Genomic DNA, 18,657 nt, shown 5'->3' with positions numbered 1-18,657 from the left:
AACTCCACTTAAGTATTACTCTAAGAATATACTAATGTGAAATACAGAGTCCACGAGAGGAAATTATATACTGATGTACATCTTTGTATGTTTCTGTGTATGAATATATGTAGGTATATACATATATAGACATATGTATGTATTTATTAACTGAAAAGCAGGTGTAGGAGTAATAGACATCTTTACAACCTAAGTGACAGGTTGCCAATGGAACCTAAAAATGTCAAAGAGCAAGATCAAGAAATAAATGGGCAACGTATCCATAAGGATAAAGGATATTTATCCATAATATAAATAAACTCCTACTAAAAAAAGGAAAATTTGCAAAATATAATGAGTAATTAATAAAGCAAATACAGACAATAAACTGTAAAGATGTTCAACTTCACTCGTAACCAAGAAATTGCAAGATCAAAAAAATTTCATTTGATTTTTCACATATTAGTTGGCAAAAAAATAAAATATAATTGATAACATCAACTACTGGCAAGAGTATGAAGTAAAATCACACTACAGTTAATGTCTATAGATCAGTAGGACTTACTATTCAGCAAAACAGCAGCATATACATATTAAAACTACAATGTGCCACTCTACTTCTATGAATATTTTACAGAATAACTTGTACACAGATTAAAGATATATATCTATACACAAGGGTGTTCAGTGAAAAATGATGTGTAAAATCAAAAAATGAAAGTAACTTCAATGTTTAAAAATAGACGTGGCTAAATATAGTAGAACCATAACATGCAGCCTTTAAATGGATAAAGTAGAACTATAGGTACTACCATAAACAGATCGCTAAAACAGTGATAAATGAAAGATCACACTGAACAGTATGATCATATCTGTGGTTAAAAACAAAAACAAAATTTTACCTATGAGTTTTTATATAGATACTAACAGATAGAATGGAAACATGTATACTAACAGATAGAATGTAAATATGGAAAGATAAATCAAGGTGTTCCCAGTAGTTACCTCTGGAAAAAAAGGAGTAAAACTTTTACTTCTTACTTTGTTTACTATTTGATTTTTTTTAAATATCAGAAGGCACTTATTACTTACGTAATTTTAAAAAGCAATAAAAGCTTTTAAAAAGAATATAAATCATAAATCCATAAACTTACTCAATTTTTCACCCAGCATGTAAAGAATTTCTAGCACCAGCCAATGTATATCCAAGTGGAGATGTAATAAATGCCATGATGGTGGAAAAAGCTGTGGATGACATTATCAACTGTGATTGAGAATTCATTAATATTTTACTAGGTGTTTCATAGCATGTCACAATACTCCTCCATAAACACAAGGATAAAGAACCAATTAACCTACCACTATTCAAAAGCTCAGGGAAAACCTCTGTCTTGTTCATTAGAGGATTCCTTCACTGAAGATCTTTGAAAGCAGTAAATATTTTCATCTGTTGGTTTAAGACAAACCCACTTTGGGGCTGCTGAATAGACTTGTATAGTAAAGGTACCTTCCAGCCAACCTCTGATTCTACTATAGCTGCAAGGCAGTAAAAGAATTTTTTTAAACACGTGTTTTCATAATTTTGTTTTAGAATTTAGCTAGGAAATTTTTTTTAATGTATGAGTACCTAGGAACTCCTATAAAATATTTTAACAAAAGAACTTTAGACTGTCATGTAGACATTACTGTCATCTCATTAAGGAACAGAAGTAAAAAGAGGTGAAAAAATTTCTCTCTCAATTCATGTATTAGGATTGAAACTCAATTCTATCTGAGTCAAAACCCAGCACTTTCAAGTACTGTGTTATACTGGGTTATCACTAACCTTCCTCCTGTCAGAATTTAGCATCACTATAAAAATAAATACTATAAAAAAAAATGACGTAACATGTTCCATTAAAACAAATAGAAAGAATGATGAAGAGTAGACCTGCGTTATTAGGTATACAAACAAAATAAAATGCTACACTGACAAAACCGTATTGGGACAGAAATAGGTAACAAAGAGCAAGAACAGAGAAGACAGAAATGAATTTATGTGGCATCTCAAATCAATGGGAAAAGTATGGGTCATTCAATAAAAAATAAGAGTTTTAACTTATGCATTTGCAAGAAACTGAAGTTAGACTTCTCACCTCAGTGCATACTTAAAAATAACACGAATTAAAGAGATAAAAGCAACAATCAAAATATTTTAACAGCATAGATAAAACAAAAAATGGAAAAATATAACTATCTAGAAAATTCAAATCTACCTAGAAAGTCAGCTTACTTAATGAAAAAGTAAATAAAATAATTGCAATACATAATTCCCAATAACTAATATATATCTAGAGTTCCTAAAAAATAATAAAAGAAGCTCAACTGGAAATACCAATGAAAACAAAACATTTCCTATACAAGATTGTTATAACAAATATATAAACATAGTCTTGAAAGATGCTTTCTATTATGTTTTTGTTTCAGAAAAGAACAGTATTTTAGTGGGTGATTTTTTATTTTTTGAAGACTATAAAGTTCCCTTGCTTTAAAACTTTAGTCTTCTGAGCTTCAAATAACCTATCTTTTCAAGTCTGCCTAATTAAAAAGCCTATGAAAGGCAATATCTAGTTTGAGGACCCTAGTGCACAAATTTTATTTCTGCTGCCACATAAATTATTCATTTTTATTTCTTACGTATTCGATGGATAACTAGAAAATAAAAACCAGTCCAATTTACAGAAACTAATAAGGAAAACATCCCTCCTTCAACAATCTACTCATGAATCTTTTTATTAAATGACATAATTAAAAGCAATTACCTATTTGTTTTCTATGGATTAGATATACTAACTTGTAAATTCAGTTAGAACTTTATTTGCTTTTATTATTACATATATTGATCTCTGATAAAAAAGTCAACTTGTTTCTGCTACATTTCACAGAAACATGTAAACATTTAATTCTATTTATTTTATTTATTGAAATAGGGTCTTGCTCTGTCATCCAGGCTGGAATGCAGTGGTGCAGTCATGTCTCACCACAGCCTCGACCTCCTGAGTTCAACTGATCCTCCCACCTCAACCTCCTGAGTAGCTAAGACTACAAGGTATGTGCCACCACCCTGGGCTAACTTTTTAATTTTTTGTAGAGATGGGGTCTCGCTATGTTGCCCAAGCTGGTCTCAAATCCTGGATTCAAGCACTCCTCCTGCCTCAGCCACCCAAAGTGTTGAGATTACAGGCATGAGCTACCATGCTCAGCTGTTTTTATATTTTAACAAAGATATGTTCATAAAGAGTAAATATTATTCAAAATGGTAAAGTCAAATATAATGAAAGGGGTTGAGACTTCAGGGAATCTCACTGTGAATTACCATAATTTGTTATTCATACAAGCTCCCATTTTCATAGGGAGAATCTATTACTTATCTATAAGCTAGACATGGTAACAATATAAATTTTTAAAAACCAAACTTCAGAAGGAATGATTATCACAGGAAGGAAAAAAAGGGCAGAGTCAAAACATTCTTAATCACTTTCCAAAAAGGCCTCAAAAATCAGAATACACACAATGATGTGGTCTTGGAAGTTTTTTTTAATAAGCTGATCTTGAATCTTACTGCAATATATGATAAAAAATTTTAGAAAACAAAGATTATTTCATTTGCTTTAAAATCTTCAGACATTTACACTGTCATAAATCAAGAGAATAGCTACTGATTCAATGAATATTATGTTTTAATAACTTCATGTATATTAATTTATTTAATTCTCCCAATGATTCTAGTAAGTTATAAGAATTACACAGATGGGGAGGCTGAGGCAAGAGATGTCATTTGCCCAAGAGCACATAATTAATAAAAGGAGGATGGGGGCAAGAATTTCAACACAGGCAGTCAGGTTGCAGAGCTGTAATTTTGACTAACTTCTCTCCTTCCTGAATGAATATTCCTTGTGGGGAGAAAAAGCTGATAATTTAAAAATTAAATGAAACAAGTCAAACCTTAATCTGGTTTTGATTTACAAATGCTCCTATATTAATACTGGGAAGTTCAGATAGGTGTCCAATATACAAGAGTAATCCATGAAGCTCATCAATCAACAGTGAGGGAAGTTGAGCCTCCAAAGCCTCATAAGGATGGACAGGAACATGACTCTCAGCATTGTGTACTTTCAGATACCTAAAAAATAATTAGATAAAATAAACAATCAGAGTCTATATGAATACACACAGAAATTCATGCAGTGATCAAAATACTCATCTGATATCCTACCTGAAGATGAAAACTTTAACATAATGGAGAAATAGTACACACTGCTGTCTGATATTGTCTGCTTTGCAGTGCAGCGTTGATACCTTCCCTGAAACCAAAATAGACAATGTTGATAATTCAAATAATTACCATGGGCAGTGACAAAAAATGTTGTAAGCCATACCAGCAGCAATTCTCTATCTTGTAACATTTTATATTAAACATTCTCATACGGTTTTTGCTCCCCACTACTCCTCAAAAAATGCTCTTATTAAAGTCACCAATCAAACCCACATTGCCCAATCTAATGGACAATGCCTACCCTCAAGTAACTTGCTCCCACAGTAGCACTAGCTACACCTGGCTTCATGGTGCCACATAGTGACAGTCTTCTTTCTTCCTCATGTGTCCTTTGTCCTACCCCTCTTTTATTGGCTCCTCCTCCTCAATTCTATTATTAATATGGTCTCTTCAGGACTCAGTCCTGAATTCTCTACTCTCTGTATATCTCTTCCCATATGCATGATCTCATCAGTTCCTTTATTAATAAATGGTAATGACTCTAAAGGGGTTATCTACAACCCACATCTCTCCTTGGCACTCCAGACCTTGCATGTTAAACTGCCTAACACCTATACTTGGATTGCTCAGACAGTGCAAATAATACATCCTTTGATTTCTTTCAAAACCTGTTCATGCCGCCCTTGTTTTCAGCATTTCATTAAATGGTGTCACCAGTAGCCTATGTAGTTCTTGATTCTTCCATTTCCTTTAACCTCATATCTAATCTTTCAGAGTCCTATTAAGTTTATAACCAAATATACATTGAAACTATCCCTTTCCCCATAAGCACTTAAACACCACAATAGCACTCTTCACAGGTCTTTCCATGCTCTCTTTTGTCCCCCTATACACCAAGTAAAAAATCTGCTTAAAGTGTGTATCAATTTATCTTGTTCCCAAGTCAAAACTCTTGAAAGAATACCTACTATATTTAGAATAAAATAAAAACTCCTAATAATAATTTATAAAGTTCTGAATGACCTTTTAACAGTTGCTGTCTTTCTGCCAACCTCACTCCATGTCAGCTTTCCCTCACTTACTTCAGCATTTATATCAGCAATAATTATCTAGGTAGTTATCATGGGCAAAACACTGATAATCATTATAGAGAGAATGAGTAAGAGACAATCTAGTAAACAAAAGCAAAGAAAACATGATGAGAATTATAGGCTACAAATTTACACCCATACTAAACACAAAACTGAAGTTTAATTCAAATGAACAATCATGGCCACTACTTTGGCAGAGCAGAAGCATAAGTGTGAAGTAGTTGTGTAAATACCTCCATATTAAGCTGCATTTCTATGGCTGTATTTCACCCATAAAAAGTCGTATCATCCCAATTTTCGTAATTCCCAGCCCATAAAGGCAGTACTCTCTTAAAAATAACAGCAATGAACATCTGCATCCAGGCAAGATGGAGTAAAATAATCAGATTGCTCCATCTCCCACTGTAAAACTGAAAACCATAAAAATTACATCAAGCACGTTTTCAGGCTCTGGACACAAGACAATATAAGATTTTGCTCTCCCAGAGAGAAACTGAGCCCTACAACTGCACCAGCTCCCCACCTAGAGACAGTCTCCAGGCTGCAATATGAGGAAGAGAACCCAAATACAGCCCAACTCACTCTCTGAGATGAGGAGATATGGGATCCAAGTTTCAGGAAGTCCAAATTTGCAGGGCAAAAGTACCCAAAAAGAAAGAAGCTATACAAAATAGAGTTCTGGAAGGGTACAGAAGGGTCCCTCTGAGATTTGACTAAGTACTGATCTGTTCAAGCATGAAAAATATTACCCAAGGCCAGGGAAAAACACCAGAAAATAATTCCCTATAAAGAGTACACAAGCCAGGGAATAGTTCAAGTTCTCACCAGCAAGCATGAAAAAAAATCTCATAAGAGACCAGGCATAAGAAAGAATTCTCAAAAGCCTTACTAGGCTAATTTACTAGGCTAAATTAACATTAAAAGCCTGCTTTTTAAAAGTCCTACCAAAATTTAAAGCAAGCCCCAAAAAGAGCCACTGGATTACAACTACACAATAGCGAGCCAGAACAAAATTCAACATCTAGTTAAAGGAATAAAAAAAATCCAGAAAGCAACAATGTGAAACCCATAATGTTCATCTCACAACGAAACATTACTACATATTCAAAGAAGCAGAAAAATATATCACAGAACCAGGAGAAAAACTTATAAATACAAACAGTTTCAGAAATGACAGTGATAAAATAATTATTGGCTGGGCGTGGTGGCTCACACCTGTAATACCAGCACTTTGGGAGGCTGAGGCAGGTGAATCATGAGGTCAGGAGATCAAGATCATCCTGGACAACATGATGAAACCCCGTTTCTACTAAAAATACAAAAATCAGCTGGGTGTGGTGGTATGTGCCTGTAATCCCAGCTACTCGGGAGGCTGAGGCAGGAAAATCACTTGAACCAGGGAGTCAGAGGTTGCAGTAAGCTGAGATGGCGCCACTGCACTCCAGCCTGGTGACAGACCGAGATTCCACCTCAAAAAAAAAAAAAAAAAAAAGAATTATTAGTAGCAGCAACAAGGTTAAAAACATTGGTTATAATATACACTCCATATATTCAAGATGGATGAAAACAAGCATGCAGTTAGAAATGGAAGACATTTAAAAAAAATCCGTAAGGAATGTCTAGAGACAAAAACAAACACAATAGCTGAGACAGGGTAACACCAACAACCATATTTAAGAATAGCTCTTGGCTGAGTGTGGTGGCTGATATCTACAATGCTAGCACTTTGGGAGGCCAGGGCGGGAGGGTCACTTGAGCCCAGAAGTTTGAGACCAGTCTTGGCAACGTAGTGAGACCCTATCTCTACAAAAAATTAAAAAATTAGCCAGGCATAGTGGTGTGAGCCTGTAGTCTCAGCTACTTGGGAAGCTGAGATGGGAGGATCTGCTTGAGCCCAGGAGGTCAAGGCTGCAATGAGTCATGATCATGCCACTGCACTCCAGCCTGGGCGACAGAATGAGACCCTATCTCGAGACAGAGAGTAAGAGGGGAAAAAAAACAGCTATCAGCAAAAATTAGCCAGGCATGGTGGTGTGAGCCTGTAGTCTCAGCTACTTGGGAAGCTGAGATGGGAGGATCTGCTTGAGCCCGGGAGGTCAAGGCTGCAATGAGTCATGATCACGTCACTGCACTCCAGCCTGGGCGACAGAGTGAGACCCTGTCTCGAGACAGAGAGAAAGAGGGGAAAAAAAACAGCTATCAGCAAAACATACGTTATTATGTATGTTATTCTGCCTCAACTGGAAATTAACCCTGGAAGCATAATGATTAGAACAAGAACTATACTCATCTGGCAGTAAGTAACTAAGTAACCCTACATAAGGACTTCTTGGGACGGCTGAGGGCCAACGGTACCTACACAAGTTAACGAACACAGCTACATGGCAGGAACAAGTTCATGTATAGATAATATTTAACACTACTAACTTGTGTCCAAAATCTATCATTAAAAGCTTTTTTAAGCAACAAAAACAGCCAAAATGTCAGTGTAACAACCATCTTAACAAATAGTCCACTGCAGTGGTTTCAGGTTAATAAGTGTAATAATAATAATCTATCATAATAAATGCCTTTCATGAACCCAATTTACTTAAGTCATTCTATGTAAAGGTATTCTGGTTCTTTCCACTACAATCTTTTAGTGGTTCCCCAGGAGTTCCAAAATAAAAATCAGACTCTTTGTCATGGTTTACAAAGCCAACTCTGCTTTCACCTCTTCCAAATTCATCACTCACACACATTCTGATCCAACCATATGTAATTGATATTTACTCCATGCTCTCTAAACTTTTATGTTTTTACACACATCACGTCTTTGTTTATAGGTTTTTTTCTTTCTTCCTGCCTGGAATTCTTCCTGTCCAAAGACCTTTTCCCGAATCTTTTGCCTAGCTAATTCCTTCCCATCTGTGAAGACCCAGATCTGGCATCATTTAGTGATAAGCTCACAGACAGACAAAGCCCTTGGCTCCCACAGCAGCTTGTACATTCCTTTATCACAGTACTTCTTCATTTACCAAGCTGACGTATGCTTGCATGTCTTTGCATGTCTTACTGTCTACACAACTGCAAACTCATCAGCAGCATATTTTTCCTCTTTGATTCATCAGTACCTTGCACAGTACCCAGCATGAACCAGGAACTCATCAGATGATAATGAAATAATAATACTTAACATTTACAAATCACATAACATGCTAAGAAAACAAAACATATAAAACAGCCTAAAAGCTGATAGCTAACAGCTAGGCCATGGTATTCCCTACTGAAAATAAACAATTTTTGTAAAACAAAAAATAGTCCAGGCGCAGTGGCTCACACCTGTAATTCCAGCACTTTGGGAGGCCGAGGCAGGCAGATCACAAGGTCAGGAGTTCGAGACCAGCCTGACCAACATGGTGAATCCCCATCTCTACTAAAAATACAAAAATTATCCAGGTGTGGTTGGCATGCACCTATAATCCTAGCACTCAGGAGGCTGAGGCGGGAGGATTGCTTGAACCGGAGGTGGCAGTGGGCCAAAATCATGCCACTGCACTCCAGCCTGGGTGACAGAGCAAGACTCCATCTCAAAAAAAAATAATAATAAATAACAATAATGATACAGGGCCACTCCATTATTATAGTGAAACAAGACAAAAACAAAACCTCTATAACCATGTCTGAATACAAAACATGGCACTATGCAATCACATACACCCCAAACAAAACACACACACAAAAGAAGAAAAAAAAAAAAAAGAAAAAAAAAATGCACATCCTCCCTCTTCCAGTGACCAGGACAATACTTCTTTACTAATTAGGACCCTCCCTTTGTCTCACCTCCTAGATAAAAATTAAAATACCCACTCTTCAAATTGCCCCTGCTAATTAACAGCATCCAATCCAGAAAATAGCCTTATCCCCCTTAAGCCCTACCCAAAATTACCAGAGTGAGCCCCAAACATATCACAAGTCCCTTCCTACTCCCTCTTACTGACAAGCCCCAGCTTTTCCTCATAATCTATATTTCTCCTTTTTTCATAATCTAATAAACTTCTATTTGACCAAAAGTGTTCCAGGTAGTCTTTGGTTGCTAGGCATCACTAATGATAGACACTGTGTTAAGCACTTAACATGCTCAACAATGTTACAACTATTACTTGGCATAAGACCCACAATTAGCTAGGGTTGGAAGCCAGGGTGACAAGGCCATAATTTTAAACCCTGCACTGCACCAAAATTGCCAGAAAGGAGAAGCAGCCTGCGCTAAAACACACTGACCTTCAATTCCCTTTACTACCTTAACTGTACACACTGTGGCTCATGCCTGTAATCCTAGCACTTCAGGAGGCCACGGCGGGCAGATCACCTGAGGTCAGGAGTTTGAAATCAGCCTGGCCAAAATGGCGAAATCCCATCTCTACTAAAAATGCAAAAATTAGCTGGGGGTGGTGGCGGGTGCCTATAATCCCAGCTACTTGGGAGGCTGAGGCAGGAGAATCACTTGAACTCGGGTGGCAGAGGTTGCAGTGAGGTGAGATCACACTCTTGCACTCCAGCCTTGACAAAAGAGCGGAACTCCATATCAAAAGACAAAAAAAAAACCGATACCAATCTTAAAAAAAAAAAAAAAGAAATCAGTAATCCATTAAACACCAAAAGCAAACAAAAAAGCAGAAAAGAAAATCAAGAAGAGAGGATGAGGTCTGACACTTTTTAGTTCTTATTTAAGTTCTCTATCCCACTCCCTACCTCCAAAACAAGCACTAATTTTCTTCAGAGAAGTTTAGCTTCCTTAAGTTGGTTTTACCTTTACAATCTACAGATTTGGGAAAATACTATATATCTCAGGTACAACAAAATTTAAAGTCATACTTTTTCTGCATACTAAGTTCATAAACTTCTGGCCTAATGCTTCCTCCATATTATCATGATATCCCAATTACACCATCATGGACCCATATGCAACTCACTATAATGCAGCACCATTCTCTTTTGCCATTAAACACACGTTAAACTTACCAAAATCACAACTGGACTGTAACAAGGTTTCCAAGTTGTACAGTTGTTGCCTAATTTTAAAAATGTAAGGTGAGAGTTAATTTTAGAACACTTTATAAAGCATGTAACAATTACATGGATAATGTTTCCAAATCTATTACACAGCTTCAATACCTTTTTTATTTGGGGATGATGATTAATACCTTGTGACTGTTAATTAAAGGATCAGCTTCAGGTAATGAAAACTTTAAGAAAAGATAAAATACATCCTTGCCCGACATTCCAAAAGTATCTATTAAAGACTGCATATATTTCAAAAATTATTACAAATACCACAGACTTCACCATCAGCAAGATACTGTGTATATCTTTAAGCAGTTTAAGACGGGGTGCAGTGGCTCATGCCTGTAATCCTAGCACTTTGGGAGGCCAAGGTAGGTGGATCACCTGAGGTCAGGAATTCAAGACCAGCCTGGCCAGCATGGTGAGACCCTATCTCTACTAAAAATACACAAAAATTAGCCGGGCGTGGTGGCGGGCCCCTGTAATCCCAGCTACTTGGGAAGCTGAGGCAAAGAAGCGCCACTGCACTCCAGCCCGGGTGACAGTGTGAGACTCTGTCTCACAAAAAAAAAAAAGAAGTTTAAGATACATAAAACATTCTAGGTTAACAGTTACATAACAAAATTTTAAACTGTATCATACAGTTAAACAATGGAAGTCCAAAGAAGGAATAATGTAGACTAAAGTTATCAGGGAATGCTGTTTTATGATGTTCCATCTTAATTCCTGATAGTAATTTCTTGCTATTCTTCCTAGTTGATTTCAAACTCTTTAAAAATTAACCCACATTTGTAACCTATGTCCTAAAGCCTCGCTCACTCAGCCTGTTCTCTCAATAAAATGTATGACATGGCATAGATACAGTTAAGTCTCTTCAAAAGATTTCATGGGATGATAGTGGGAGAATTCCTCCCACCTCTCCATTTTCCTTTAAATGTATCACAGAGATTTTTACTGTGTTTTGAAATAATTTGGTTTCAATAACTGACTCCTGTTTAAAATTACCTAAAATCTGAATATGAATTGTGTCTTAAGTGATAATGAAGAACTTTAATTTTTATTAATAGAGTTTTTTTTTTTTTTTTTTTTTGAGACGGAGTCTCGCTCTGTCGCTCAGGCTGGAGTGCAGTGGGCAATCTCGAATCACCGCAGGCTTCGCCTCCCAGGTTCCAACAATTCTCCTGCCTCAGCCTCCCGAGTAGCTGGGACTACAGGCGCGCATCACAACGCCCAGGTAATTTTTGTATTTTTAGTAGGGAAGGGGTTTCACCATGTTGGTCAGGCTGGTCTCAAACTCCCAACCTCGTGGTCTGCCCGCCTCGGCCTCCCAAAGTGCTGGGATTACAAGCATGAGCCACCGTGCCTAGCTGTCCTCATCGTTTTTAAAAAGCCCATATTTTTAAGAAATTCATACTCAAGTATTTATGGGTGAAATGACATGATACCTAGGATTTGCTTACAAGTCAGTCAAAAGAATCAAAAGAAGAGGAGACAAGACATATGAAGGAAATGTAATAAAAAGTTGTTGTTTACTGCAACTGAAGGAGGGTATATGGATGTTCATTATATTATTTTGTGTATGCTTAAATTTTTTCATTAAAAAAATTTTTAATGTTGTCCAAATAGAGAATTAATATTTCTATTACACAATCTAAACTATTTATTTGGAAAGATCATACTCTAAAGATCACTGAAACACTATGGCTATTGAACAACAAAAGTATTTTAATTTTCTTCCAAAATCATAGTTCAAAGCCTTAAATATTTGTCAATACATGAAGTCAAATGCAAAGAATAAAGATTCTGAAAATAAAACACAACTCATTAAAACCATTATTCATCAGGTGTTGCTGCTTGATTACCATTACTGGTAAGATAATCAAGTGAGCAACCTGCACAATTCTCCTGGTCTTTTGCAGTATCAGTATTAGAAGCCACCCAACAATGTAATTTACACAAGTGAACAACACCTACACTCACAGAAAGTTAAAACGAAGAAATACCTGAATAAATGAAAGAGCTCTCTAGATGAATTCACTAATGCTGTTTCAGTAACCCACTGAATGCCAAATATTTCTAAGGTGTCTTCTTCAAAATTAGTTGGTAAAGGATCAAGATTCAAAATCAATCTGAAATGAAAATTATGTTTTAATCCCATTAAAAAGTAAACTAAGTACCATACCTTTACATTATTTGAATCCATATTATACATGACATGTATAAAAAGTCAGAAAATGCCTTGGTACTTTACACATTCAAGATTACAATAGCTAGACTGTATTAAAATGTCAATCTTCTATATTGATAAAATGTACAACTAAAGTGTAATGTAAGTTAAGAGGAAAAATCAACACGGGTTCTAAAACACATATTTCTGCCTGTCTTCACCAGTAGTCTTCAGTTGTAGAATTTTATCCTCCGAGGGGACATTTAATTGTTGAAACTGCTAACAGTTACTCTGAGCCTTGTCTGGAGAACAGTATCCAATTAATGAAGTTGGGTATTCTATTTAAGGTCTCTCACAACGTACAACTATAAAGTCAACAAAAAGTTTCCTGACTGAAACTGCCTCAGCAGGTATTACCAAAATATTTCAAGAACAGCAGTTTTACTGTAATATGTATGTACCTGCCCGAAGCAAAATAGGTAGAATTAAAAGGAACGGGGCAATAAAAAAAATGTTTGTCTTTCTTAAAAATTACTGGAAAGCTCTAGAATATTATCACACCCTTTAGAAGGAAATACCATTTCAAAAGGCTCAGACAATTAGGAATTCACTTTAAGTAAAAGAAAAATTAGCGCCCAGCTCCCTACAGTAAGGGCACATCAGTTACCAAGGAAGTTTTCCCTAATACCCCAAATGCTTTAGATATGCCCTTACCAAGAAGCCAGCAGCAGAACTGATAATCATTTGTACCCTTATGATATACTAAGCTGATTTGTAAAACATGATTTGGTGAACACCCAAGTTAAATGGGCTGAAGTAACTAACATTCCTAAAAAACTGGCGAATAATCAGATGAGGGAAAATGTCTCTGAGCTTTACCTACCGCTTAAGGGCTCCGCTGCAAAGGTAGGATTCTCCAGAAAAATGTTTTCCTTCTCCTCTGTTGTCAACAGCACAAGAAAAGTAAGGAGGTTTGCACCATTCTGTGCCCAGCTCCAGCTCTAAACTGTCAGTCAGGAACGTCGATGCGGCAGAACAGTTTTCCATTGTTTACTTCATGTTCTGAAATGTTTGGGGTTCGTCGTATCATTAAGGGCTCCAAAGAGAAGGTGTGAAGAAATTCCTGTAGGTGGGGGCCGAGAGACTGGGGGTTACTTCAGAAAGTTCCCAGGACGTCCGCCAGCAGCAAGGAAAAACGAACAAACCCAGAAGCCAAATTCCCAATCCTCCCCTGCCGCTCCGCCCCTCAAGGCTGCCAGAACTTAAGACAAAATGCACAACCAACTGGCTGTGGCAGGGACTTCAAAATCAGCCCACTAGGTCGGACTGTGCAGCCCAGGACAAGGTGAAAAGCAAAGAAATGTCTGCAGAACAGAGCGTCCCGGGCTCGCCTAGAACTTCGCCCTCCGCAAGGTTTCTAAACCACTCTCCGCCCGTTTCCTAGCAGCAAGGTGGAGAACGCTCCCTCCCCGGCTCGGGGTGGAAACCAGGAAACCAGTCCCTAGAGCCAACCTCAACCCTTCAAGGAGGCGAGACCCACCAGGCCCATGCCCGGCAGCACCCGGGCGGAGAAGGCTGGGTGCCAGTATCCCGCGCACCCGGCTGCAACAAGGACCCGGTGCGTCGGTTACCCGAGGTGCCTGTCGTACCTGCTCACACTTCCAGCTCCCGAAATCTACCTCCTGTGACCCATACCACCACTAGGAATCTGTGGGGTCTAAACCGCAAACAAGCGAAATTCCCGCCACCGCGCGCCCGCGCTCCGGAAAGGCGGGGCCACGGCGCAGCCCTCCCCCGGCTACCAATCGCCTCGCGATATCTGCGCGGAAACAGTCGGAGCTCCACGAATTCTCGCGAGAGTCAGTCAACCCGGGACAAGGTACAGATAAACTTTTTTTTTTTTTTTTTTTTTGTACCTTTAATTGGTGCGTTCGACTGGAAGGAGGGGCCTGGTAAAAAAAAAAAAAAAAAAAACGGAACTGCTGCTGAGGCGGAGGAGAGGAGGATTTAAGGACTACGGGTTTATCCTCTGGCTAAAGGGAAGAGATTTACTCCAGTGAGTGCGAAGTGAGTGCCTGGTTCACACCTACAGTCGCGCCGTCCCCTCTTCCCGCTCTGGGGCCAGCAACTCTTGTTAGAATGCAGGATGCCTTTTGTCCACGGACTGTGAGGCAGGCAAGTGCAACAGTGAATTTTCTCTGTAACTGATGGAACAAGTAGACAGAAAGTTAGTATGGATATGGAAAACTTGGAAAGCCCTATTAACCGACTTGACCTAATTGACGTTTATAGGTGACCAACCCAACAATAGCAGAATACACACTCTTGGCAAGTGCACATGAAACATTCACTAAGCGAGACCACATTCCGAGCCATAAAACAAACGTCATCAACTTTAAAAGGACTTAAATCGTACAAAGTATATAGTCTGATCATAATGGCGTTAAACTAGAAATAAAAAAATAGATAACTGAAAAACTCTAATTTTGGAGATTAAGAATCATACTTGTGACTAACCTATGAATCAGGAAAAATCACAGGAAAATTAGAAAATACTTTCAATTAAAACGAAAACATTAAAATTTGTAATAGTACCTGGTTACATTAAAAAGAAGAAAGAACTCAACTCAATAAACTTTTGTCTTAAGTAACTAGAAAAAAATCACCAGCATATTGAAACCAAAACAAGCAAAATGAATGAAATAATAAATAGTTGAAATAAATGGAAGGAAATACATGCAACCAAAAGTTGTTTTTTAAAAAGAGCAATATAATTGATAAACCCTCTACCCAGACTGATAAAATAAACATATTATCAGTATCAGGAATTAAAAAGGTTTCATCACTATGAAATTTACTCATTAAAAGGACAAGGATATTAAAAGAACATTATGAACATTTTTATACCAATAAACATAGGTGAAATGGACAAATTCCTTAAAAGACAGAAACTCAAAACTCAAGAAGAAAATTTGAGTATCTCTGTATTTATCATAGTACTCAGAATCTTTGGTTAAGCCTCCCCCCTTCTCTCTCTCTCTCTCTCTCTCTCTCTCTCTCTCTCTCTCTCCACACACACACACACACACACACACACACACACACACCACTTCTTACAAGAAAACTCCAGGCCAGGGCAGGCACAGTGGCTTTGGGAGGCTGAGGTGGGTGGATCCCTTGACACCAGGAGTTCCAGACCAGCCTGGGCAACATGTTGAAACCCTGTCCCTCGTCTCCACAAAAAAATACAAAAATTAGCCGGGCGTGGTGATGCTCGTCTGTACTGCCAACTACTTAGGGAGATTGAGGTGGGAGGATCACTTGACCTGGAGAGGTCTAGGCTGCAGTGAACTGTGAGTGTGCGATTGTACTCCAGCCTGGGCAACAGAGCAAGACCGTTTCTCAAAAACAACAAAAGAAACAAAGAAAAACTCTCCAGGCCAAATGGCCTTACTATTAAATTCTCCCAAACATTTAAGGAAGGAATAATATCAATTCTATACTAACTCTTACAGAAAATAGGAGATTGGATGCTTGTCTTATGAGGCTAGCACCACACTGGTATCAAAACTTGACAAAGACAAAAGACAATTACAATCCGATATCCCATGCAAACTTAAAGGCAGAAATGTTAGCAAGCAAAATCCAGCAGTACATAAAAAGGATAACATACGATGGCAAGGTGCTGTGGTTCATGCCTGTAATCCCAGCACTTTGGGAGGCCAAGTCGGGCAAATCAGTTGAGGTCAGGAGTTCAAGACCAGCCTGGCCAACATGGTGAAACCCTGTCTCTACTAAAAATAGAAAAATTAGCAAGGTATGGCGCCGTGTGCCTGTAGTCCCAGCTACACAGGAGGCTGTGGCAGGAGAATCACTTGAACCCATCATGCGGAGGTTGCAGTGAGCTGAGATCACACCACTGCACTCCAGAGCAAGACTCTGTCTCAAAACAAACAAACAGCATGACATATGACAAGAAAATTAGATTCATGTTAGGAATGCAAGGTTATTCAAATTTCTACAAGTAATCAGTTCATTATATCAAGTCTATAAAAAGAAAAACTGTCATCTCAATAGATGCTGGAAGATCACTTGAGATATTCAACATCCATTCATGACAAAAACTCTCTGCCAACTAAGAATGGAAGAAACTCCCTACCTGATATGTGATATCTATGACAAACCTGCTATTAACTTCATACTTAGTTATACAAATGAATGTTCTTGGAAAGGGGGAGGGATAGCATTAGTAGATATACCTAATGTAAATGACGAGTTAGTGGGTGCAGCACACCAACATGGTACATGTATACATGTGTAACAAACCTGCATGTTGTGCACATGTACCCTAGAACTTAAAAGTATAATCAAAAAGAAAAAAAAATGGATGTTCTTTCCCTAAGATTGAGAAAAAGGCAATAATGTCCACTTTTTCCACTTCTCTCAACATTTTACTGGAGGTAACTAGTCAATGCAGTAAGGAAGAGGAAGAAGTAAATGTCATATACATTGGATAAGAAGAAGTAAAACTGTCTTGATTTTCAGATGACATAATTATTCACATAAAAAAATCCTAAAAACTCCCTGGAAATATCTACAAAAACTGTGAGTTCAGATAGCTGGCGGGGCTCAGTGATACACAAAAATTAATTGTATTTTATAGACATGGAACGACAATTTGAAAATCAGAATTTAGAAAACAACACCATTTAATGACATAAAAATATTTAAATTTAACAAAATATGCATCAGATTTTGTTTGCCAAGGATTCCAAAATATTGCTGAAAAAAATTCAAGAATATTCAAGTAAATAGAATGAGATAGCATAATCATAAATTGGAAGACTCAATATTATTAAAAGTTCCCCTAAAATTTATCTATGGCTTCAAAGGACTGCCAATCAAAATCCTAATCGTAGAGAACTTTCTGTTGTAGAAACTGACAAATGCATTCCAAAATCGATATGGAAATGCAAGGGCCTAGATTAACCAAAACAATTTTGAGTAAGAATAGTATTGAAAGATTTCCAGTACCTGATTTCAGGACTTACCATTAAGTTACAATAATCAAAACAGTATGATTTTGATCTAAGGCTAGACATAGCCAGTGAAATAGATTAGAGACTCCAGTAATAGGCCTCTATACACATTTGATCAACTGCTTTTTGGCAAAGGTAATTCCATGGTGAAAGGATAGTCTTTTCAACAAATAGTGAGAGAACTATTGGATACTGATACACTTAAAAATGAACTTACCTCATATTATAAAATTTAACCCAGTAAGGATCATAGACCTACATGTAAGAGCTAAAACTCTGAAAACTTTTAGATGTTCAGCTTGCTAGTAATCCAGAAAATGCCAGCAAAGCAAAGCAAGAAATAAGGCTAATCCAAAGGAGAAAAATCAAATGTGTGTGGTATGGTATGATGTCTGTCATGAAATCCAAGAGATGTATTTTGTGAAAGAATGGGTAAGCTATGTCAAATAGTGCTGATAAGTGAAATAATAAAGGAAGACAAATTAATCATTGGTATTGGCAAGAAATAGGTCATTACTAACGTTGATAAAAGCCGTTTAAGTTGAGTAGTTGGAGAAAAACATCTGATAGGAGTGGGTCATATAGAAAATGGGAGGTGAATCAGCAAATATCGAAACTTTACCCAGGAATTTAATTGAAAATAAAGCATAAAAATAGGGCAGAGGGACATAGAGGGATCAAGAAATGGTATTTTGGGGATAAAAGATGTTAGAACATGTTTGCGAGGCTATGGCAATTATTAAATGGAAGGAAAAAAGATGCTCAGAAGGGGAATAATTGCAAGACTAAAGGCATTGAAAAGATGAGAGGGGATAATATTCACTACACAGATGACATATCAACCTCTGATAGGATCAAGAAAAATTTTTTATCGTAATAGGAAGTGTAAAAGGTATACAGATTAAGATGGCTGGAGGTGGTGTACCAGGTGTTGGAATGTTGAGTTGTTTTATTTCATCTATTTCTCTGTGACACATCAACTGGAAGTGAGAAGGAGTAGTTACTAGAGATTAGAGAAGAGGTGTGATATTGTCATATTGGTGAGTAGAAAAGTATATTTACTAGGGAAAGATAATAAGA

General features: G+C 37.4%; 1 protein-coding gene across 3 annotated transcripts in view; it reads right to left on the bottom strand.

Annotated features, from left to right (window-relative positions):
* MMS22L (MMS22 like, DNA repair protein) overlaps window positions 1-14,310 on the bottom strand; it is a 136,896-nt gene extending 122,586 nt beyond the window's left edge. For all 3 annotated transcript variants that reach the window (XM_045390299.2, XM_065543688.1, XM_045390301.2), the window contains exons 1-7: window positions 14,188-14,310; window positions 13,422-13,661; window positions 12,375-12,500; window positions 10,330-10,379; window positions 4,235-4,322; window positions 3,964-4,141; window positions 1,134-1,224 (exon numbers count right to left, since the gene is read on the bottom strand). In XM_045390299.2, the coding sequence (XP_045246234.2) occupies window positions 1,134-1,224; window positions 3,964-4,141; window positions 4,235-4,322; window positions 10,330-10,379; window positions 12,375-12,500; window positions 13,422-13,585 (697 nt within the window). In that variant the 5' untranslated portion in view covers window positions 13,586-13,661; window positions 14,188-14,310. The remainder of the gene's footprint in view (window positions 1-1,133; window positions 1,225-3,963; window positions 4,142-4,234; window positions 4,323-10,329; window positions 10,380-12,374; window positions 12,501-13,421; window positions 13,662-14,187) is intronic.
* Window positions 14,311-18,657: the final 4,347 nt, after the last annotated feature.

The sequence above is a fragment of the Macaca fascicularis genome, chromosome 4 (genome assembly GCF_037993035.2).
Source record: "Macaca fascicularis isolate 582-1 chromosome 4, T2T-MFA8v1.1".
Classification (NCBI taxonomy): Eukaryota; Metazoa; Chordata; class Mammalia; order Primates; family Cercopithecidae; genus Macaca; species Macaca fascicularis.
This window is presented reverse-complemented; position numbering and strand designations above follow the sequence as displayed.